Genomic DNA, 23,048 nt, shown 5'->3' on the forward strand with positions numbered 1-23,048 from the left:
TTTATTTACCCAACAGCCACCTCCACTCCCAGCAGCTGCTGCAGAAAATAAGATAATAACAAGCGTCGTGTCAGATTTTCAGATGTTCAGATATGTTAATGCAAACAATGAGCCATTTCATGTGTTATTTTTGTCATGTGCCAGAGCCGCGAGCAATAGAGTTAATAAATTATTTTGTAGGGCAACACAACAGCAAACTGTGTGTGTGGGTGTGTGTCTTAACCCATCAATAACAATTAGTGCAACTGCAAGAGTCAAAGTAGTTATGCGTACTTTGATTCGATTTAATTTGCATCGCTTTACTTGTATTTATCGGGCTTTTTGTTGGTCGTATCGAAGTCTGGCCGCTCCACGGTCTGTTCCTCCTCCCCCGCCTCCTCTTCATTCTCCTCATCCACCTTTTCGTGCTCCTCTTCTTCCTCTTCCGCCTGAATCAAGCTGTTATGGCTGCTGCGCGGCGTGGGCGGACGCAGCACCGTGACCACATAGCCGCGCCCTGTCGAGGAAGGCTTACGCATGTTGAGGAAACGATGACGCATGCGCTCGCATTTCTCCTTATAGCGCTGCTCGATCAACTCCTCCAGATTCACTGCGTAGCGTAGCGTGTTATCCAGCAACTATACACCACATATAAAGTATACTTACGGCTGGTGCTGCTGGGCTTATCGTCAGACTCGTTTTGGTTCTTCAGAATCTCGCGCAGCTTCTGCAGCGAGGTCGTTGCGTCAAGGGGCGTAGACGTGTTCTGCGACAAAAAACTGTGTCTTGACTGTGGCAGGAAGTAGTTCATCTGATTGGATTCAAAATATAGCAAGTAGTAAATATTAGAGACCAGACAAATTGATTCTTGCTTACATCCGGATTTTGCTTTGATGGAACTAGTTTGGCGGTGGAATGTTTCGGGGGGGCCGTGCGCTGCGATTCGTCTATATAAGGCAGCTCGTTGGGAAAGACTTCATTCCAGTATTGATCCTTGAGCAGTTCCGGATGCTCCTGATGCATCTCGTCCACAATCAAATAAGACACCGTCAAATTGCGATCGATCATCCAGTTCACCTGCCAGACAGAGCCACAATATATAGCGCTCAACTACGCAAACCCCTCAGTTTTAGTTACCTCGAAATCGTCGTCATCATCTCCGAAGGGATTCATCAACGACTCGGCCACCTTCAGCCAGCCCATGTAGAAGAAAAACTGCAGCATCGCCAGTATCGGAAAGTATTTAACGACCAAATTTTTGGACGACTGACTGTTCGGATTGTCTATCCACTGCGAGCCAAGCGCGCTGCACATGAAGAACGTGTAGGTGGCCAGCGTGACCACCTGAGTGTAGACCAGCGGCACGCTCACCCAGTCGAAGTAGAGCAGAAAGCCGCAGAGGCCGCGAAAGCGATTCAGCTCATCGATGATCGTCTTCACGGCATAGTCGTCGCGTATCTTGTTCTCCCTGCGAGCACGCATCACGATGCTGGCCGCCCACACGATCGGCATCCAGTGCTTGGGATAGTGGGGAAATGCCAGATCCAGGTTCTCGATGATCCGCTTCTCGCTTTCCTGCAGCAGGCCCGCCTCGATGATCTGATTGTAGGTGGGGAAGCGCTTCTTGACGCTGGGCGAGATCATCGTGAAGACGATCACCTGGCACAGGCAGACGTAGCGCAAAATGGTGCGACGCATGGCCCGGGCGCGATCATCAAAGCCATGCACGCTGCAACTGACCAGCGTGGCTATCGAGTCGGGCCACGGAATCGTCGTATACTGCTTCCACCAGCGCCCCATCACAATGGCCACAAAGTAGCCCATCACAAAGGACAACGGTATCAGATACAATTGGCTATTGCAGTACAGCACAATAGACTCGAAGCTCGCGCGAAACTGCTGCTGCTGCATACAATTCCGATAAATAACGGCCAGAATCAAATATACAGTTAGGAAGACAAGCCAGTCCACCCAGATCAGCTTGTAGATGCTGCCCCGCCATCTGCAAGCAACAGAAGACAACATTAGACTGCGCTCACGGAAGCATATGGATATTTACCTGAATAAAAGGCGAAAAAAGTTGCTTATAAGCCTGGTGGAGCTAACGTCCGCTGTATAGGTAACAGTCATAACTGAAGCTCGTCAAATTCAGAACTGAGCACAAATATTTACACAAGCTTCAAACTGGCGAATATTTTGAAGGCCTACTCTGTGCTAGACCCTGAACAGTCAGAAAGGTCCTTACCCAGCAGCTACCTATGCTCAGCTATGTTTGTCCGTGCTTCTATCGATTTTTCTGTGCGGACACCTATATGAAATCGGAAATATATATATTCTATACTATATTCCCATTTCTATGTTATCGATCAGAATCGATACATTGATAGGGTTAGACCTTAATCGGACGACTCGCCTTGCCCCGATTGCTCATGGAGATTAAGGCTCATTCTGCTAAATACCGACTACTTCTGTCTATATTATATAACTACAATTTAACAATACTATATAAGTGTCAATTTATAATTGAATTTATTATGTAGCTAATATTCAATGTCTAGCGTTAAGATAGTTAGCGATCCTTCGTTTTGTGCACATAACTCTTGTCGGTTTGAACTTCCTGTTCATTGGGGTTTTGTTGATTTTTATCAGCTGGTTGGTCGGCGTTTTCCGATTGATTTGTCGATTCTGACTGGGCTCTCATTTCGCCCTTAAGCAGGTCAAATGTCATGGCTGCATGCTGCAGTTGTCTGGCGTGACGTTCGCGTTCGCGCTCCTCGCGCAGCCGGTCGAAATCATCTTTGCTTGAGCCGGGCGACATCAACTCATCATATATAGTGCCCTCCTCGTCGCCTTCGCCTTGCTCCTCCAGATCGTCAGTGTTTTCAAAGTCGAGCACGGAAACGGACGAGGAGCTGCGATGAATGTTGAAACGAAGCGAGGCAAACTTGATGCGCAGCTCGTTGTTCTTCATAGAGTCGTCCTCGACCTCGAACTCCGTGAAGTCGCGCTCGCTCGTGTCGCTCTCTGTGCGCTTCCGCAACTGTGAAGAAGTGATTTTGGAGAGGTCCAGCTTGGCAGTGGATGCTTCGGGCGGATTCGGACGCTGCGACTCATCAGCATAGGGCAGCTCATTGGGGAAGACCTCGTCCCAGTACTGATCCCGGACGAGCGTCGGATGGTCGTTGTGCATCTCGTCCACGATCAGATAGCTGACCTGCAGGTTGCGATCGATTACCCAGTTGAGCTCAAAGTCATCATCGTCGTCGCCGAACGGGCAGATCAGCGTCTCGGCGACCTTTAGCCAGCCCATGAAGAAGAAAAACTCCAGCGTGCTAAGCACTGGAAAATAATAGTTAACAACATTGGCAGGATTTTGCTTGATGTACTGATTGCCGAAAATGGCAGCCAAGAAATACGCGTAGACCGCCAAGGTTACCACCTGAGTGTAGACCAGCGGCACGCTGATCATATCGTAGTGGGTGAGCATATTGCAGCCGGCACGGAACTTGTTCAGCTCATCGATCATGGACTTGAGCGAAAAGTCATCCCAGATGCGTCCCTCTTTGCGTGCGCGCGTCATAACGCTGGAGGCCCACATGAGGGGCATCCAGTATTTGGAGTGCTTCGGAAACTTTTCGTCCATTTTCGTGATAATCAGCGCCTCGTTAGTGTTGAGCAAGCCGGTGGTTATGAAGTAGTCATAGGTGGGAAACCGGCGCTTAATGCCCGGCGATATCATGGTAAAGACCATAGTCAGAGAGAGGCAGACATAGCGCATGATGGTGCGACGCATCAGTCGACCATGCTCGTCCTGGCCACGCACCAAGGCGCTGACATAGACAGCTAATGGATCCGGCCAGGGCACTGTGATGTACTGATTCCACCAGCGCTCCACGATTATGGCCACATAGAAGCCGAGCACAAAGGACAGCGGTATTAGAGCTGCATAGCTGCGGCAATAATGCACAATGTCTTCAAAAATTCTGAACAATGGAGGGGCCAGGATTAAAAGCGTTGTCGAAAGCAAAGCAAATCAGAGTTTTTCATACCGTTTGCTGTCGCCGGTCAGGCCATAGCGATACATGAACGCCATGGCATAGAAGGCGAACAGGAACACCAGCAGATCAGCCCAAATTAGTTTGTAAATGCTTGCGCGCCATCTAAGCAATTGTTATCCAAAGATATTACAAGGCAACCGAGTGCGGATATTTATTTGTCACTTACTTGCCCAGCAGCTTCCAGAAGCAGCCGAAGCGACGGCAGGTAGCTACCTGTGCGGTATAGGAGACAGTCATGTTTGAACAAGCTCTGTAAGCGGATTTACAAATGAAGCAGCTGCAAATGATTTGAGGCTAGGTCAGACGCAGCGAGGCACAGGCCTACTGAGGTTGTTGGATAGGCGAGGTCTGGCTAGGTTGCAATTAGTTAGTTTCCTCTGAGAATCGCATAGAACGGCAATGCTTTCCACCCCATTCTTAGATTGATATTTCAAGAAATTTCTGCATACAACTGGGTTTTATTATTACTGGATTTTATATTGAGTTTATATTGAGAATCGCATAGAGCTGTAGCTTATCCTAATATTAAGATTTCACGAAAGTCTCACATACAATTGGCTCTTATTAGAGAAGAATTCAGATTACCTTTGCTGGCTTTTACTTGTTGTTGTTATTCAGAGACTCGTTCAGCATAGTTGATTTAAATTGAACTTTTCATATTTGTTGTCGACAATTGCAATTTGGCAATTCGCAATCTCAGCCAGATGTGCTAAGCATTTCCGGCCATTTTCTTGGAGAGCACTCAGAAACACCTGAATAGCCCAAAGACGTTGTTGTGCGCATGGGAATTCACTTAGTAGGTAGCTTCGTGGGGCAATAAAATTTTAATGCCTCCATCTACGACGTGAGTTGCGTGATTTAGAATCTCCCCTTGCCCCTTGCCCCTTGATCGAGTCATGTGCTTTGAGTGAAAGTGTGAAGAGCATTCCGAGTATCTTATCAGCCGAGCGCAAATGTATTGTTCGATTGCGATTACGATTATGATTACGATTATGAGTCCGAGTTTGAGTGTGTATATATACGGAATGGTTTAGCCACTTCTGACTGTGACTGCCTTAACGTGACGCGTGCACTGAGCGAAGAGCAGCAGAAGCAGTAAACTCTGCTCATCCAATTAAACTATAATTAAATGCAATTAAATAACGTATTTAAATTTGAGTAAATATTAATTTTTTTAGTTGATAATTTGTAGTGCGTTTCTCTCAGTGTGGAGTCCCATGTGACGAATAGCTATAAACGCCAGGGCGTAGATCGCCTCGCTTTAATAATGCCCGTAATCATTTTATAGATAATTTAATTGTTGCTAATAGCGCAGCGTTTATCAAACATATGAGAAATAATAGTGTTTCACAAACAACAATAATAAGTGCCAAAACCGGGCGGTGGGTGGGCGTAGCCATAGTAAATTGTTGCATCAGCTTTGAGCCACATCAATTTGTGTTTTCGTAAATCTGCGATAAAATCTATGCATGGAACATTCGGGCTGCTGTCTCGGCTTCTCATTATTATCAGTCATATCAATATCAATATATAGGTATATATATATATCAATCTATATATATATATAAATATTAATTAAAATCACTTATTGTGAGCTTGACACTTGAGCGTCGAAAGGTTGCATTTGGCAGGTTAACAAATCTTATCTGTGAGCCTGAAACATACTCCAAATGGGAGTCCAATATAGATTGCTAAAATATGATATAATTAAAACTAGAGATGGAAGAGCTTAAGCTATTTTTGGAAGTGCATTAAGGGAGCTAATGCTCAAGTCTATAAATAATGCTCAACTCGTTTTTAGCTGACCCATAAAATAAAGTGAAGCTAATATTTATGACCAGGCTGAAGTGATATTTAAGAGACTGCTCACTCTCACTCTCTCGCGCGCTCTCTCTCTCTCTCTCTCTATCTCTCTATTTCTCTCTGTTGACTGATATTTAAGTTGCTGCTGGAGTGGGCGATATAGGCAACTGTTTATTATCACCTTGTTTCAGTTAACGCTATTCGCTGAGCGCGTCAGTAGCTGCCGTCAACAACAACAGGCGCTAAGGCCTCGACTCATCAGATCGGAAATAAAGCAGCAAATCAATACGACATATACAACAATCTTATCTCAAACAACGAAACATAAATAACAATACGCGTACATGAGTTTTGCAGTCGGCTGCCAGCGGGTGGGGCGCTGCACCTGCCGCAACAGCTGAGAGACATTCGGGAACGTTAAGAGACGTCACAGCATCCGCATCTTTTATACCTGCTAATTTGCCAGCTATCGCCGTCGCCTCCTCTCTCTATCTCTCTGACTCAGTTTATCAACGAGTTACCTGCAGCATTTGTAGTTTTAGATGTTGTTTACCGTTCGTTTGCTCTCGCTTGGCGGCGCTTTTGTATCTCTTATCAGTATTTGATGCTCGCGGCGCAGTCTCTCTCTCTCGTTCTATTTGCCGTCTTCTTATCTCAAAGAACAATACGAATTCGCGGCTGTAACTCGACGTCCGCTTGGCAGACGCATTCAGAGCGCAGACTCTGCCAGTTGTGTTGTCGCGAATTCGAATCAACTTTGAATACCTTTCGAATACATTCGAGAATACGACGAGCTCCACTCTCTATAAGTCAAATATTTGTACAGAGTTTGCAGCAACAGCATCGGCGTCTGTTTAAGACTTGGTAAGTCAACTAATTAAGCACTAGATAATTAGCAAATACTTAAAATACAATTATTATATAAATCACACACACACACACCCATATATATAACTCTTCATTCGACATAAGGCCTGCTCACCTAGACCCACATCATTATCTTTATAAGCAACAATATGAAGAGGAAGCGCCAATGTAAATAGACCGCAGCAGTGTGGCCTTAGAGCCAAATAGTTGAGCATCTGTTCTTATCAGTTAGCTACCTGAGTCACTGGATAAGCCAAAAAAAAGAGAAGAGTAGAACATGTCAAGAAACGACATTCTGATATCATAAAGACCCAACGTCAGCCAGGAGGAGGAAAACTGAAGCAAGCTAAACTCGTTCTATTTACTTGTGAATCATATTTAATTCAGTGCAAGTCCAAGACTTAAGGAATCTTCCGTCAGACCAACTCATATAGTATAGCCAAGCTGAGCTCTGGGCCTCAGCACAAAGGCCTAGCTGTGATTCGAGTCGACGCGTTTCGATGATTGCAATTTGAGCTCAATAATTTGTATAATTAAAGAATGAATTGATAAGCGACTGGGACAATGCGAGATGCGGCAGTTAATGGGGCTGATCTTGGCAGTTAAGGCTGCACGACTTGAACCCTAAGCCAAGACTTAGATAGATGCAAATTTTGTTCAATGGTTTAATGAACCTCCATTCGCAGAGATACCAGAATGGTTCAGCAATATTCGGCGTGGAAGATCTTAACGCGTCGCAAACATCTGGCAATCGATGGCACCGAGGGCGAAAGCAAGCTAAATCGCATCCTGGGCCTATGGGATCTCACGGCACTGGGCGTCGGCTCCACTTTGGGCGCGGGCGTTTATGTCTTGGCTGGCCAGATAGCCAAGGAACAGGCGGGACCATCGGTGATGATATCCTTTGCCATAGCAGCGCTTGCATCTCTTTTAGCAGGTGAGTCAACAAAGCTCTTTCAAATCGTCTACTGACGTAAGCAAATCCATCCTATGCTAGGCATTTGCTATGCGGAATTCGGAGCACGCGTGCCAAAGGCGGGCTCCGCTTATGTCTATAGCTATGTGTGCATTGGCGAGTTTGCGGCCTTTGTTATTGGCTGGAATCTGATACTGGAGTATGTTGTTGGCACGGCGAGCGTGTGTCGCGGCATCAGCCTCTATTTGGACACGCTGCTCAATGATACGCTGAAGCAGACCTTTGCCGAGGTGGCGCCGATGAATGTCAGCTTTCTGGGCAGCTACTTTGATTTCCTTGCCTTCGGCTTGGTCGTGGTCTTTGGCGGTGAGTGGCTCCCCTAAAGAGAGAGAACTCTCCTAATCATCCTATCCCTTTGCAGTTGCCTTGGCCTTCGGCGTGGAGACCTCTGCATTGGCCAACAACTTTGTCACGTGCGTGAATTTGTTCATCCTGAGCTTTGTCATCATAGCTGGCGCCACTAAAGGTGCGTCTGACGGCTGACTGCCTTGCTTAGTCATTTAATCTGGACTCTGTATTTGCAGCTGACTTCAGCAACTGGACTGTGGACGCATCGACGCCTGTCGCTAATACCACCAGCATAGGCGAGGGCGGTTTCTTTCCGTTTGGCTTTGAGGGCACACTCCGAGGAGCCGCCACTTGCTTTTTCGGCTTTGTGGGCTTCGATTGCATTGCCACCACGGGCGAGGAGGTGCGTCATCCGAGCAAGAACATACCACGCTCCATTCTGCTCTCGCTGCTCATCATCTTCCTCTGCTACTTTGGCGTCTCCACTGTGCTGACTCTGATGCTGCCCTACTATGTGCAGGATGTCAATGCCCCGCTGCCTTATGCCTTTGAGTATATCGGCTGGCCGGTGGCCAAGTGGATTGTTACAATCGGTGGTCTGGTTGGCCTGCTGGCCAGCTTATTTGGCGCGCTGTTTCCACTGCCCAGGGTCATGTATTCCATGGCTCAAGATGGCATTCTATTTCGATTTCTGGGCAAGATCAGTCCACGCTTCCAGGTGCCAGTGACGGGCTCCATTGTGGCTGCGCTCTTCACAGCTCTCATCGCGGGTCTCTTCGATCTGGCCCAGCTAGTCAGCCTGCTGTCTATTGGCACTCTGCTGGCCTACAGCGTGGTAGCTGTCTCCATAACCACGTTACGTTACATGGAATACTGCGAAGCCGATGAGCAGCTATCGCCAGCCGTCTCCGAGGCGAGTTCGCTGACGACGCACAGCGTGCGCTTCACCTGGGGCTCGATCTGCACGCAGCTCTTCAACGTGCATCGCGTGCCGGAGCCCAATCGGTACTCCACGCGAATTGTGGGAGTGCTGACAGCGCTGTTCTGTAGGTGGTGTCAGGGAGCAGCAACGGCTTTATTCTAATCTTTTATCTACTTGGCAGGTCTGCTCTCCGCGGGTCTTGGAGTGCTGCTCATGCAGGCTTATCCCGCCATCAGGTCGCAGAAGCCGTGGGCCTTGACGCTGCTTATCCTGCTCACTCTGTTGATTGTCATAGTGCTGCTGCTCACCTGCTTGCAGCCACGTGAGGCGCGCGGTCGCCTGTTCCGTGTGCCCTTTGTGCCCGTGGTGCCGGCGATTAGCATCTTCATTAATATTTATCTCATGCTGCAGCTGGATGGCTGGACCTGGATACGCTTCGGTGTCTGGATGATTGTGGGTGAGTCGCTCGCTCAGCTCCCTATTAATTGTTGCATGTTAATGTAGCCTTTGACTAATGCATGTTCCACTAACCGTAATGCCTTAGGTGTACATATATATTTAGTCTGCTGCTATCTCTATACCATCAAAGATCCAAAGAAATGTTACCCCGAACAACATCTAGCTGCGTGTAATGGCAATGGCAATGGCAATGGCAATGGGTTCGTCAATCCATCCAAGCAAAGCACTCTCACAAACGAAACGCAGATTAAAAGGAATTCAAGCAGCTTGGATGAAATACAAAATCTAAGCGAGGTGTTCGACGATTTAAAGGAGCACAAAAATGCCAATGGCAAAATATTCTTCATCGAGGACACAAAGAGCGTGCATTCGAGAAGCACCTTGAGTGCCAAGGAGACTGACGACGAACGCTCAGTGATAGCCATGCTGGACGATGTGCTGGATGCCGAGGACTCGCAGCAGCAGCAGCTGGACGAACAGCACATCTTCGAGCGCAACTTCAGCATTGACTCCGAGCTGCTGCCCAGTGTAATCGAGACCACAATTGTGGCTACTGTGCACAGCAGCAGCAGCGACGATGACGACGTGCACAGCCAGCGATCCGTGGAGGGGCCCCGGCTTGAGGAATGTAAGCAGGCGGCTAGCGATATGCTGCGTGAGTTATTCGATAGCTCCGCCTTCTACGAGCAGCTACAGGCGGCCAGGGAAAATCAAGAGGCAAGCAGAGAGCAGCAAGTGGCAGCTCCCGTAACTCCAGTTCAGCTGCGAGTTCAGCTGAAGCGAGTTCCCTCAATCAGCTCGATAATCTCGCAGGCTTCGATTGCCTCCGCTGTGGACGATCCATTGCATTCGGAAAAGTTTAAGGATCGACTGAGCCATCTCATAATGAATCCCAATGCCTTCAAGCCCAGACGCAACGAGGAGCCGCAGCATGTGGAAGAGACAGACGAGGAGGATACCATAAGGCCGCAGCTAAAGCAATCGAAAAGTGAAACCGATGTCCGCCTCTTGTTGCTGAATGCTATACGAGAGCTGAAAACGGACAGTGATGAAGCTGATAATAATAGTAACGGTAATGCCCATGCTAATGCCAATGCCCATGCCAATGCCAATGCCAAAGCCAGCGACAATGCTGACGCGCCAGCTGCCGCAGCAACAGCGCCTGGAGCTGGCCACATACCGCGCGCACCGAAATTCGATCCGGTTTTGTACAAGACCATAAACAGCATTAGTTTGCACAAACAGCGACCCAGTTTGAGTCGCGAACTCGTCGTGGATGCCAAGAATACCAAGCTTCTAGTTCAGTCAACGCCCATGCCCACATCCGGACTCGCAGAGCCAGCGCCAACGCCAGAGCCAGAACCCGAGTCAGAGCCGGTGCCATTCAAAGCGAAATTGGAGGCCATATTACAGCGGGGACCCTCGCATCGACTGCAGCAGCGTCCGGGAGCGGATGCGGTGATGCGCCGTCGGCCGCAATCGTTGTACGTCGAGGAAGCGGCAATTGAATGAGCCAAGCCAGAGAGGATTGCAATCCAATTCTCGATTTTGTAGCATACTGTAAGAGTAGCTGCACCCACACACACACACACCCACACACACACACAGACACACTCACCCACTCCATCTACTAATCTGTAGTAATCAAATGTTGTTATAGCAGCGAGAAGCTGTTGCCCTAGTGCAATGGAGGCAATACTAGATGCTAAGTGCTTAGGTTTACATCGCGCGATTGCGAAAATTTGAAATTACAAATGACGAGTTAGGCTCTGGGCCAATTAATTGCAGCGGATGGAACTCGAAATATGCATGAACTGAACGTGAAGGAGCCAATTCCAAAAAGCAATTAACTGGCTGAGCTATAATAATATAAAACCCTTCATCGAGCAACGAATATCATGGTTAGAGTTAAGTTTTGTGAGAGCGGAAAATGGTTTCGATTATGCTTATTAAACCTTGTGATATTAACCAAACACTAAGAGGAGGACTCGTGCCGCCGTTCCAAAGAATGTAACAATTAAACCTAAGCGTATATCAGGAACCATAGACTAAGATCGTAAAGTCGTATCTTTAGCATGTGCATGATGTTTGCCAAGAGTATTTTAATGTTAAACTAATCCAATCAGTTCGATTTTCAATCGCTTTAGGTCTCTCCATATACTTTCTCTATGGACTGCCCAATAGCTATAGAGAGATGCGGAGACAGCGCGCCGGCTGGCAGAAGCTCAAATACAGCGAGCAGTTCTAAGAGCTGTGGGCGGACGGGGCACATAATCAGAACTTGAATCATTAATGCATCGATGTATGTGTCCTGAGCCACTTTGATAAATGTGCACAATTTGTTGTTATAAATAAAAAATCTAGTTGTAATTAATAAAAGTCAAACTGCATTTTGGATATGTCGAGAGCAACTGCAGCCGCTTCCGGACGGCGAGCCCAAGACGATCGTTAGTTTATTAATAACTCATGAATGGATCGTCATTGTCGTTTAATTCCCGAAGGCCTTGTCTGCCGACTGACTTTGATAAATTAATTGATCGTCTAAGACAGAAAAAAATAGATGCCGAGCGGTTAGAGTGTGCCTAGAGACTCGTGCAGTTGCACATGCCCCTTTTGCCTAGCTTTGAATTTGATTAGACTGAAAAACATCCCCTGGGCCCCTTACCACTTGCCCTTTCTTTCCAGCCTCCGCCCTGGCCCTTGCCCTTTCCCTTTTCCCTTTCACCCAATCGATTGGAGGCCGCGCTGCCTGATTTATGCCCTCGTTTTCTGGGCATTTCTCTGGTCAGGTTGATGAGCCCAGATTCCGGATTCCAGATTTGTATAACCACAACTGGCGACTCTTTGGCATTGTTGCCACTACCTCGGAGGGTTGGCCGCCGTTTCAGCTTCAGTTTTTGTGCTGTGTAAGTGTAACAAATTGTAATCGTATTTGCTGGCACCACTACGCACTGTATCCACTGACTCTTCGTCTGGGGGCGTGCCAGCGATCCCCGCCCCCGTTCAGCTCAGCCGACGTCACCCCAGTTACCCGCTCTGCTTTATTATTATTAACTTTGTTATGGCGCACAGTAGTCTCAGAAGTCTACGCAATTCCCCTTGCGCTCCACTTCCTCCAACTTTCGCTCCGGTGGTTGGTTTTCCTGGTTTGTTTTGTCCGTTTGCCACACTCGCTGTCCGCCTAACCCCCTTTTATCTAGTCAGCGCAACCAAATAGTTTTATGGCATATTTATGAGCGCCAAAACTTAAAGTCAGTCTCCCGGGCTAAGACTTTAAGACACGAGCAGCCCACACAGCCACACGACTTACTGACAAATTGCAGAAGCCAAAACTAATTAACGAAGCAGCGAGCGCATTAGATTCAATGGAAGACGCTGCGCAATACACTATCTAATCTCGGGGGAATTGCTGAATATTTGTAGCTCGATTGACTACGAAAACAACTTGGAAAGTTCATGCTAGAAATCAATATATATATATATATATATATATATATTGAAATTAAGTATCACATATGATCTCTTCTATCAGATCAACGCTAAGGCCGTTAGGGTATTTGCTTTGTAGGTAAGCCTTTTGGACTGAGCTCTAATAACATTCCTGGACTGCTTTCCTAATTTTTTGTGTTTTGTAATGTTTTGTTTGAAGTTAGTTAGTTCTGCTGGCCAAAGCGGCTTTTCATATTCATAAAAATTGCGAGTTTCCATTTCCATTTCCTCTGCAAGCATAATCCGCTTATGGTCGCTACAAATGCGTATTGGACTCCACTTGGACACAAGTTTACCATTTCTCCCTCTTCTTCTCTATGTCTATACAGAGTCTTTTTTGTTTCGAAAATTAATATATATATATATGTGTGTGTGTGTGTGTGTGTGTGGGAGACAGCTAACCGAAAGCGGAAATTGTCAACGTCGGCAAGGCTCAGGTAAATTATAAATATGAATGTGAATGCGGGCTGTGTGGTGCATGCAACCTGCATGAGCATGAGACGCATCTGACCGCTCTGGCCAAAGTCAATGGGCACTCAACAAAAACATTTTGCCAAAACAGAAAGGCGGCTGCTACTGTACGCAAAGTGGATCAGTGGATTTGTCCGCCCTATGCGGAGCACAAACAAAAAACCGAAAAAAATCCAGTCAGTGGCAGCAGCTGCTCGGCAGGTAGCGAACGTGGCACTACCGAAAAAAAGGATTAGCAATTGGTTTAGCATTTTGTTCAATCGGCCATGGCCAACGAGCGAGTGCAACAATGAATCCAGACCCATGTCTGTGTGTCAAGGTCTCAACTGCGGTCTGGCCGAGCATGCAACTGGCTGTTGCAACTAGAGTTGGATTAGTGCTCTACATGCGAGATTATGTGGTTGGCTTAGAGCTCTAACTCTTTGCAGATTATCATCAGAGCCAGAATTGAGAGACTTCCGTTTCTGCGGCTATTTCTTCAATTGAATTTATATAAAAAGCTTTTCAAGGCATTCGTTTGCTAGCAAAGTTGCAACTCAGCCTGATTCTCATTCTTATATTTCCTCAATAACATATCTCTTGTTCACCTGGGCACTTCTGTTATTTAATTTGAGTGTTGAAAAGGGCAAATTGGTAATCACAATTTGTTTGAATTTCATTATAAATACGCTTGATTTCCCAGGCTCTTGTATGCCAGGACCTCAACATAATTGCTTCTTTGTCAATTGCCACAAGAACTGGGCCCAGAACAACGGCAACGACAACGAGAACAAGGACGAGGACGAGGACGAGAACAACAATGCAACTGGAATAAAAAAGAATATGCTTCTGATTTTGAACTCGACTTCAATTGATTTTTATGGCCAGCTCGTCGTTATGGCCTGTTTCTTCTCATTCGTTGCTCTGAGCAGTGCTGCGTTGGCCCAGACCATTTATCTTTGATTCCCTTGGCTTGGCGTTAGACTAGACGACAAATGCTTTGCTTGTCATAACCTTTCTTTTCTTTTTAATTTTTCGTATCTTGTATCCTAGCTGGTTGCTTCTACATTTTTTAAGAAGAATAATATTTACAGAGCACGCACAATAGAGCCAGGCACCCAGCCAGCTGAGAACTCCTACGACTCGCGCATTGTTTTCACACTGAATTCCTTGACAATGAGCACATTATTGAGCTCAAGCTGCAGCGGGTAGGAAGACAGAGGCAGGCGCTGTGTGCATAGAATGCCAAGCAGTCGAGCAGCCGAGCAGTCGAGCAGCCGAGCAGTCAACCAATTCAAATTCAATTTGCCCCATTATTTGAGGCCCATTGTTCAAGCAAAATTCTGGTTACAATGCACTCGACTCGATGCAAAGAGAGACTGGGCTGCAGTCCAAGTTAAGTGCAATACAAAAGGGCGGCAGATTAAAAATAGCAAAGAGATGAGCACAAGATGAGAGTTACTTGCCATTCCCCTGCATCCCCACCCCATTTGCCAAATGAGGAAATGTGGTCCAGAGTGCGTCAGTCGCACATAAAGGAAAGTGAGAGCAGGCTGAGCTGAGGCTAAAGCTGAAGCTGGAGTATGCTCGACTAAATGAATGCAATAAGTAAATAACAAAATGTCGTTAGCATTTGTGACTGACACTCACAGCAGCAGCAGCAACAACAGGAGCAGCAGCAGCAACATCCTGGCACAGAAGCTGAGAAACAGGACAATGGCAAACGGCAAATGCCTGCAATGGGCCGTAGCCGTTCTTGACGTTCTCTGCCCTTATTTGCCTCGTACTTTAACCCGATTGCAGCAGCGGCAGCAACAGCAACAGCAACAATCTCTCACAGCTGTCAACAGCAACAAATTGCGCGCTAAGCTGACATTAGATTTTGCGCTATGCAGAACCGCATGGCACAAATGGGTCTACACTATGATGCATGGCCCACAAAGCAGCAGATGAACCTAGCAAAAAGTGCTGAAAAGTGGAACGAATGCCAAATATGCTGCTTGGCAACATGAGTGATAAGAGCTGGGCATAGTTTGTGTCTCCGAAAGGGCTGCTAATTGATATTTCGCTCAATTCAATTCATAAATATGCTAGAGTTTCTCTCAGTGCATTGCCAGTCGCCTTTAGAGCATTTCAATCTGTGACTAAATATTAGAGAGCCTGCGTTTTAGTGGCGCATTGTGTCAGTTTTATGGAGTTGGCCCAGCTGGACAGCAAGTGGCAATCATATTAACTGCGACTAATTGTCAGCACACAGACGCAGAGCAAGAGTCAATGGCAATTCCTGAATGTCCAGCGGCTTGCTGCGGGTGCCAGCTTGTTAACAAGCTGCCAGCGGGCTCTAGCGCTCTCCCTCTCTCTCGCTGGCTTGTTATCTGCCTCTTCATCTCTCTGTATAGTCAAATGTGCGTATTTCAAATGCTCATTAGCCACAATTTTTGGACACAAAAATTGCGTCAGTTGCCATTGGCGATGTTGGCAATTGTCAGATCTGTCAGTTGTTCAGTTGGCACGTGAGTTTCTGGCAAAGTTGTTCCTGATTGCCTGCCACGCAGTTACATGAGCTATCTCCCTCTCTCCCTCTCTCCCTCTCTCCCTCTCTCTTTTGGCCTGTGTGCCTATCAGCCTAATGTGTAAGCGTTAACTAACTAACTGAGCGACTAACGTGCTGCTAACAAGGCGTACACACATCAAGCACACACACACACACACACACACACACCTTGCACATCAGCGAGCATCACACCGTATAGCCACGCCCACTTACAAGCACAATTACAACAAAAGCCGCCCAAAATTCTCATTGTTCCGCATTATCAATTCCTTTAGTATTCAAATGCTCATTTCACTTGTTGTTGCTGTTGTTGCTGCTGTCTATTGTTGTTGTCAGTTGTTGAAGTAGTTAGGAATGGAATTACGCGCTCTAAGCGTGAAACCGCGAAATTAAGCACTGACGATGATGTCGAGAACGACGCGAACGAGGACGAGGACAAGGACGAGTACGAGCACGAGCACGAGCACGGGTACGACGTTGCCTGCCAGCCACTTGTCAACAAGGCTTCGCTCTCATCCACAAGCTCATCCAATCTCGTCTTCATGGCACATCCATTGCCTCATCATCTGCCGCCCACGCACACCGCCCCCGCCCAACAAATTGTATGCAAACTAATCACACGCAAGCATTTGATGCGTTTAAAACACACACAGAGACACAAATAGGATGAAATTCTGCGTGCGAATGGGCGAGGGCTGTACAAGAAATTAGTATGAATAGTCAGGGAAAAGTAATAATGAAAATATGAATGGGAATTAACAGGTAGAAGAAAGTGAAACTCATAGAGAGGGAGAGAGAGAGAGTGAGAGAGTTGGAGAGAGAGAAAGAGAGAGGGAGAGATTGGAAGAGAATTATAGATAAAGAGTTAGAGATGAAGAGATGAAGAAAGACACAGAAAGGGAGATAGATTCTGAAGAAAGAGGGCGAATAGAGAAAGGAAAGAAAGAGATAAATGCAAGTAAGACACAGTCAAGCAGAAACAGTTGAAAAAGAAAAGGAAAGGGAAAGTTTTAGAAACGAAAAGACATAGAAAGAAATGCCTTATAGAGTCTTAAGTTCTTCAAGTGAGAATGGCATAGTGAGGCTCAGTTATATTCATGATAACTTGACCTACAATTCACATTCATAACTAACATCACCAACTTCATTAACAACAACCGAAACTCTTCAAGCCGCCCACACTCGAGCTACTGTCTAAGCTGGAAGCTGTTGAGTCGAGAGCTAACGCTGTTCATCTTTTATAATGTTGGTAATTTGAACATTTCAAATCAAATCTAAATGTCACTTGGTTAGCAGCTGCGGTTCACTTTGGCTTCTGGATGAGGAGGATGCTCTGAAAGCTGGCGCCAAATGGAAATTGTCAACGGGCATTGAAATGAAAGTGCAGATTGGAAAATGGCAGCAGCAGCGGCTGTGGCAGCGGCAGCAGAGTAGAACCCGCAGGCACTTTTGATGAGAAGCAGCCACCGCAATGCCACGACTCGTATCCTTGTACTCCAGCTCCGCCCAGCTCCGAGTGGGTCTCCAACAGTGTTGACTTGCATAATAAATCGACTTGTAAATGCAATAAATTTTCAATTGGTGCCACAAAGGGGGCGCGCATTGAATTTAAAACGCTTTAAACTTGCAACATAATGAAGAGCAGACAGACAGACGGACAGACGGACGGACAGACAGTCACTCCGAGCATCTCGGAGCTACTGCTGGAACGCCAAAAATGCGGGAGCGAAACGATGAAGCAGTAGAAAATAGAAAGTGGAAAGTGCCAGGCGAAAACAAGAAAACAAATCACGTTTTAATTTTGTTTAACTAAATACGAAAATGGCACAGAGGCGTCTGCTCAGAGGAGGCGGCGGGGGGCGTGGAGCTGTGCGCCTGATGACGTGCAACTCTCGTCGCCATTTTGTGCCCTGTCATGCCGCACACAATTAAAGCGCCCGGACTTGAGTCAAAGCAGGCCTTCCCACTCCACCGCCTACCTTCTCCCCTCCTGCCGCCCAGCCGCCCAGCCGCCCAGCCGCCCAGCCGCTTCCTGGTTGCAGGCTTTGGGTTGAGCTCTGAGCTCGCGCACACGTCTGTCTCGAGCGTCTAGTTGCAGGGAAATTAAATTAAAATTCACTTGTACGCAAAAGTCGAGGGGCAAGTCAGTAAGTCAGCCTGCGATTGGAAAGCAGCGCAGATTTTTCGCTTTTCATTTTCGTTTTCCTCTGCTTTCTCCTTTTTCTTTTTTTTGGCAAGCAACAAATTAATTCGTTGCACTGTCTTTGGGCGGCGGCGAGGGAAAAACTATGCTAATGATATACGAAATTGAAAATTTCAAGAATATGCTAAAATTGCGTTAGTAATTTTCGGGCAGCACAAGAAATATGAAATTAATTGAATAAAATATTGAAATAAATAAATAATTTTAATGTGAGTTCCTTTATCAGCGATGGCATAATCTGTTTTCTTTGTCGTTTGTAACGCTTCATTTACTAAGTCCCGACTCGGCTATATTTAGAGTGCGAGTGCAGCAGAAGGTCTTTCTTGATAAATGACACCAAAAGTATCAAAATACACAAGACTCAGCCAGGGCAGAGTTCGACTCAGCTGCAAGCCGAGACGCAAAGTGTCCTTAGATGGAACACTCAAGCTGTGTAGCGCCAAGGATATGACAGCTGCTGCTAAGTACCCATTGGCAAGGGCGTCAGATTTAGTGCCTTGCTATCGAAAAGACGCTCTGCATACATGTAGTTATGTAGATATGACTGCGCTGAGCTATGCAGCTCAAAGTTTTATGACGACTACAAGAAAAACCTTTTGACGCACAAAAAATGTTGTGGTGCAAGCAGACCTTTGGCCCCCCTTTCGCTGAAGCAAATGCCTGTCAGCATCTTATTGAGCGTACATAAGCACATTAGCTGCGGTTTTATGTGCAGAGCGCAGACAACAGTTGCTGTTGCAGTTGCAGTTGCAGTTGCAGCGGCGTCCCTTTGGTCTAAAACACCAAAACCGAAACTGAGACTAATTTCCAAAATGCCAATGCACCAGAGACCGGAGAGGCAATGCGAGCGAGCGGGAGAGCAGAACGGAAAAGGATAATTGCCGAGCAAGAGGCGAACATATGGCAGTTGAACGGGCGTAGACCCGACTTCCATCTATCTATGCCTGCCATATGGCTCGGGAATCGAGAGTCGAGAGTCGACGATCGACAACAGCAGGCAAAAGAGTTTCTTCAAAAGTCATGGCCAGTCTTGGGAGTCGTTAGTCAGCCAGCCGGCACGGATTTGTCATGATCTCGTTTATTTTGTGCTGCTCGTGATAAATAGATACGAGGCCGCCCATCTTTTTTTATGGCCTCAGTTTTTTGGGCATCAAATTAAAGGGCAGAGCCCAACATCGAACTTGTTAAGACAATACAAGGGTCGCGTCCCATGGAAACTGCTGGCTCATTTCCGATCAGCGATCGTTGCGATCTTGTAAAGGCATTTGAATCTGTCAGATGTTCGGGTCTCATTTGAAACGGAGATAGGCTACCAGAGCATAGTCTCGAGTTTAGATTAGATTTTGTGTTTTTGTTGTTCGCTGAGAGGTGTGAAGATCGACAATGGCCTGTTCTGGATTGATAACGATAATGGCATCGATGTGGGCTCGGACAAGCATCGGCTTTTATTCTCACATTAAACTCAAGACTTTGAGAAACTATCTAGTAAGCCTGAAACATGCATATCTATCTAGAATTATGTAAGATGTGTTCAGGGCTAAGCTTCAGCTGGATAAGGCTACCTTTTGCCTGATGCTCGTTGACAGCATCAATTGTCACAATTGAGCTAAAGCCGATTACAGTTTCTGCGTCTCTCAACAGAGAGTGCAACGTGCTCAATGCAGCCGCCACATGTTGCAGGATCTAATAGGATTTACGACCCTGCCGACTTGAGGGCACGCCGGCTGTTGTGACAACAAGAAATTCGAAACCCAGAGATCCCTATTGCAAAGTCGGTTAAGAAGTTAACGTGAATTTCGAAGTGTTCACAATGCAGTTTCAAGCAGCTCTAGATCCTCTGCTACCAGTGCTCATCAATTGGCATTTCCTGGTATCAGGTAAACTGATATGAGCTGCGCTTCACACCATTTTGCTGTTCCATAAATGAATGAAGAGTGCAAAGTGGAAGCCAAAGTAAACAGAGTCTGTGCTAGCTACGTTTTTTGTTATTGTATTATCTCCTTCTCTCTATATATATGTATATATCCATAGCTGAACAATTGCTAAATTGACAATAATTGTATCAGATGAGCAGTTTATATACCGGATAGTTCCATGAGTTCAGGAAGTCAAGATCTATGTGTAGAGGAGATCAATATCGATACACTCGCAGAACCAGCTGCTGTCAGCTCTACAGCTCCTCAAGAGACTCACTTGCATATATTTTTTAAGATTTGCTGAGTGGGCATACTAACTATGCCTTGATCACTTCAGACTCAATTCATAAACCTAGCTTAGCTATCATTTTTTCACTTTCACAAGCTTTTCAGACACAGCCCAAAACCAATATACTCTTCTCCAATCCCGATCAAGTAAGTCAATTATACTCACTTTTACATTCTTACGCAGTCAAGAGCAGGCCAAGTGCATGAGTGGCTCGAAATGAATCGCATAGTTAGCTCAGAATTTTTTGTAGCACGAAAATTGGAAATGCAAATTCGGAATTCTAAGCAAGTTGCCTGCCAATAGGCAACGAGGCAACCTAAATACTTGACTTATCAATGCCAAATTGTTTGAATGCCAAATTGTAGAACAATTGCGTGCACTTTGGTCAAATATTTGGATTTGGTTTTGCATTGTGTTATATAAATTTGATTATCGAATGCATGAGATTTGCAGCTTGTTGTGTGTGAGTGTCGCTCACTAGTGTCAAAATGTTTGTTGGCCAAAACCCGAAATGTGTCAAATCGATAATTGCCAAAAATATGGACAATCAACTGGTCAAGAATTTGGCTTGAAATCTCAGTCAAATGTTGTCAACTGCTTGACAGAAGTTGCTGATGTTGTTTGTAATGTTGCTGATGATGATGAGCATGGGCCATGGGTGAAAACACAAAAATTGTTTCATTATTGCCAGCAGCCGAACTTGAAATACATATATGAAAATTACAGACAGAGGCAGACGCAATGCGACAAATGTGTGGAGAGTCTGTCACTCGGATGAGGTGGTTGAGTATACAGATTCGACCTGCGATTTCAGTCAACAACAGCAACAACAACGACAACAACTATGATGGCAACTACATAAATCGAATTATGTGAACACAACGAGGAGGCACTTAAGTGTCCTTCTTGCCTTCCTCTTGTGCACTTTAAACTCGAGTGTGCGGGTGTGTGTGTGTGTGTGAGTGTGTGTGTGGCACATACAAAATTCTACTTCATTTGTCTAATTCTCGTTGTCGTGTAGAGCCCTCCACAAACACACTCACACACACGCTCAGCCCGAATACAAATGAAAGTAAATCCTTGGACTAAGCCCAGGCGAGTGTAGTTGTGCGTGTGCGTGTGTGTGTGGGTGAGGCAAGGGATAATCTGCATTTGAATAAGAGCATTTTAGTGTTTTTTCCAACTATATGTACACACTGAAGTCTCTGTGTGTGTGTATGTTGGCCACGCCCCTACGCCCATGTGTTGGCAAACTGACAAAAAGACAGACGGAGGCAGATCGTCGGCCTTTTTGCTGTCTCTGAATACCCTGCTCGAATAGCCCATTAAAGCTCTGCCTCAGCCTTGGCCAAGTAAGCTAAGTGGACCCAAAAGGCGTGAGAGCTGATAAGAAAAGAACAGAGAACTAAGACTTATAACTAAACTAGTTGTTATTATCTTGCCTGATCTAACAGATGCACAAAAGTTAGTGATTGAGCAAGGGTTTATGGCAAAGATTGAATAGAGAGAGAGAAAGAGAGGGAGAGAGTGAACAAATGAGAGAGAACGGCATAGAAAGAAAGTAAGAGAGAGAGAGAGACACTGTGAGAGTGAGAGAGAGAGAACGGTCGAATGAGCATGAGAGAGAGAGAGAGAGAGAGAGTTACAGTGGAAATCTTAAGATTCAAGGACTGAATCTTGGCCAAATGATATTCAATCTTCACAATATATTTGGAATTGAAATAGGATTGGAATTCTCGAAACTTAAACTTCGATTTGTGGTTAGAAAAATATAAAAAAAATATAACTGATATGAAGAGTTTTTGATGCCAAGCTCTGTTTATGATTCCTATTACATAAAAAGTTGTATTCTTACAAGATCAAAATAGACAAAGTCAGTTAAAGTCATTCTATAGAAGTACTCATTTATAAGTATAGTAGAGAAATGAGATATAAATAGTAGAGATATGAAACATTGGCATAAGAATCAATCATTTTTAATGCCTAAAGCCCTCTCGCCTCGATTGGCCTTCAGCAAATCCCAAATAAATTTTGATCAGCTGCAACAAAAATAATAAATTCTTAATAAAATCAGACTCACCTCAGAGGAGTTGGATGCAGTTACAAATGATATGGAATTGGAGTATATCACACAAATTCTGTAAGCTGAGTGAGTTGACACTGGCACTTCACAAGGCCAAGCTCAAACCCCATATAAATCTAGTCTAAAAGACATTCACTTCCTGCACTCAAGGGTATCTGCTAGTCGAGCAACTGCAGCAGCTTCACTAGTTTTTTTCTTTGGCATCTCTTTTATTTTCTTTGGTTGCTAGCATTTTTGGTCCATTTTGAAGAAGTTTTTTTCCGTCTGGGCTTGGCTAATGTCCCAAGTTGGAATCCGATTGTCTGCCATCTCCCTCGCTCTGGTCCATTCCCTATCCTGTTCCCATCTATGTGCTTTAAAATAATCGATTTTCTAATTTTCTTGTCTGGCGCGAAGCATTTGCTTGGATTTCTCGTGATTTGGCATTTGGTATTTGTGTCAAAGAAGCTGACAATGTGGAAATTAATATAATTTGCCTGATTTGGGGGCTGTCTCGATGTCTCGCCGCGAGATTTGTTTGGCACAAATCGAAAATCAAAATCAATTTTAAGGATTTTCATCTGCCAAACAAGAAATAAAGAAATGCAAAAGGCAAAGCGAAAACAAAGGCAAACCGCAAAACGAGTTCGTTCTTTTTTTGGAGGGGCTGTCAGCCGCTGCTGTTGCTGTTGATAAGGCGTGGCAACCTGCTTCTTGCCTGCTCTGCGCCCGC

The 23,048-nt window shown here is 45.7% G+C and overlaps 3 protein-coding genes across 4 annotated transcripts; 1 reads left to right on the forward strand and 2 right to left on the reverse strand.

The window, feature by feature from the left end:
- Positions 1 to 209: 209 nt before the first annotated feature.
- On the reverse strand, positions 210 to 2,139 carry LOC111595073 (bestrophin-4). The gene is made up of 6 exons (XM_023308629.2): positions 2,039 to 2,139; positions 1,117 to 1,981; positions 856 to 1,056; positions 646 to 790; positions 304 to 589; positions 210 to 245 (listed from the first exon to the last, which is right to left on the reverse strand). Exons 1-6 carry the CDS (start codon positions 2,107 to 2,109, stop codon positions 227 to 229), a joined length of 1,587 nt encoding a protein of 528 aa, XP_023164397.1. The 5' UTR covers positions 2,110 to 2,139; the 3' UTR covers positions 210 to 226.
- Positions 2,140 to 2,530: 391 nt separating this feature from the next.
- On the reverse strand, positions 2,531 to 4,315 carry LOC111595083 (bestrophin-2). The gene is made up of 3 exons (XM_023308638.2): positions 4,204 to 4,315; positions 4,029 to 4,139; positions 2,531 to 3,962 (listed from the first exon to the last, which is right to left on the reverse strand). Exons 1-3 carry the CDS (start codon positions 4,272 to 4,274, stop codon positions 2,549 to 2,551), a joined length of 1,596 nt encoding a protein of 531 aa, XP_023164406.2. The 5' UTR covers positions 4,275 to 4,315; the 3' UTR covers positions 2,531 to 2,548.
- Positions 4,316 to 6,025: 1,710 nt separating this feature from the next.
- On the forward strand, positions 6,026 to 11,682 carry LOC111595118 (cationic amino acid transporter 2). Of its 2 annotated transcripts, none has more exons than XM_023308687.2 (7): positions 6,026 to 6,704; positions 7,394 to 7,644; positions 7,705 to 7,989; positions 8,045 to 8,149; positions 8,208 to 9,017; positions 9,075 to 9,350; positions 11,500 to 11,682. In XM_023308687.2, exons 2-7 carry the CDS (start codon positions 7,404 to 7,406, stop codon positions 11,598 to 11,600), a joined length of 1,818 nt encoding a protein of 605 aa, XP_023164455.2. In that variant the 5' UTR covers positions 6,026 to 6,704; positions 7,394 to 7,403; the 3' UTR covers positions 11,601 to 11,682. The 2 variants fall into 2 exon arrangements, with proteins under 2 accessions (XP_023164455.2, XP_023164454.2); XM_023308686.2 differs by having other exon boundaries at positions 6,029 to 6,704; positions 9,438 to 11,573.
- The last annotated feature ends 11,366 nt before the right edge of the window (positions 11,683 to 23,048 follow it).

The sequence above is a fragment of the Drosophila hydei genome, unplaced genomic scaffold, assembly GCF_003285905.1.
Source record: "Drosophila hydei strain 15085-1641.00,03,60 unplaced genomic scaffold, DhydRS2 tig00000001-arrow-pilon, whole genome shotgun sequence".
Classification (NCBI taxonomy): Eukaryota; Metazoa; Arthropoda; class Insecta; order Diptera; family Drosophilidae; genus Drosophila; species Drosophila hydei.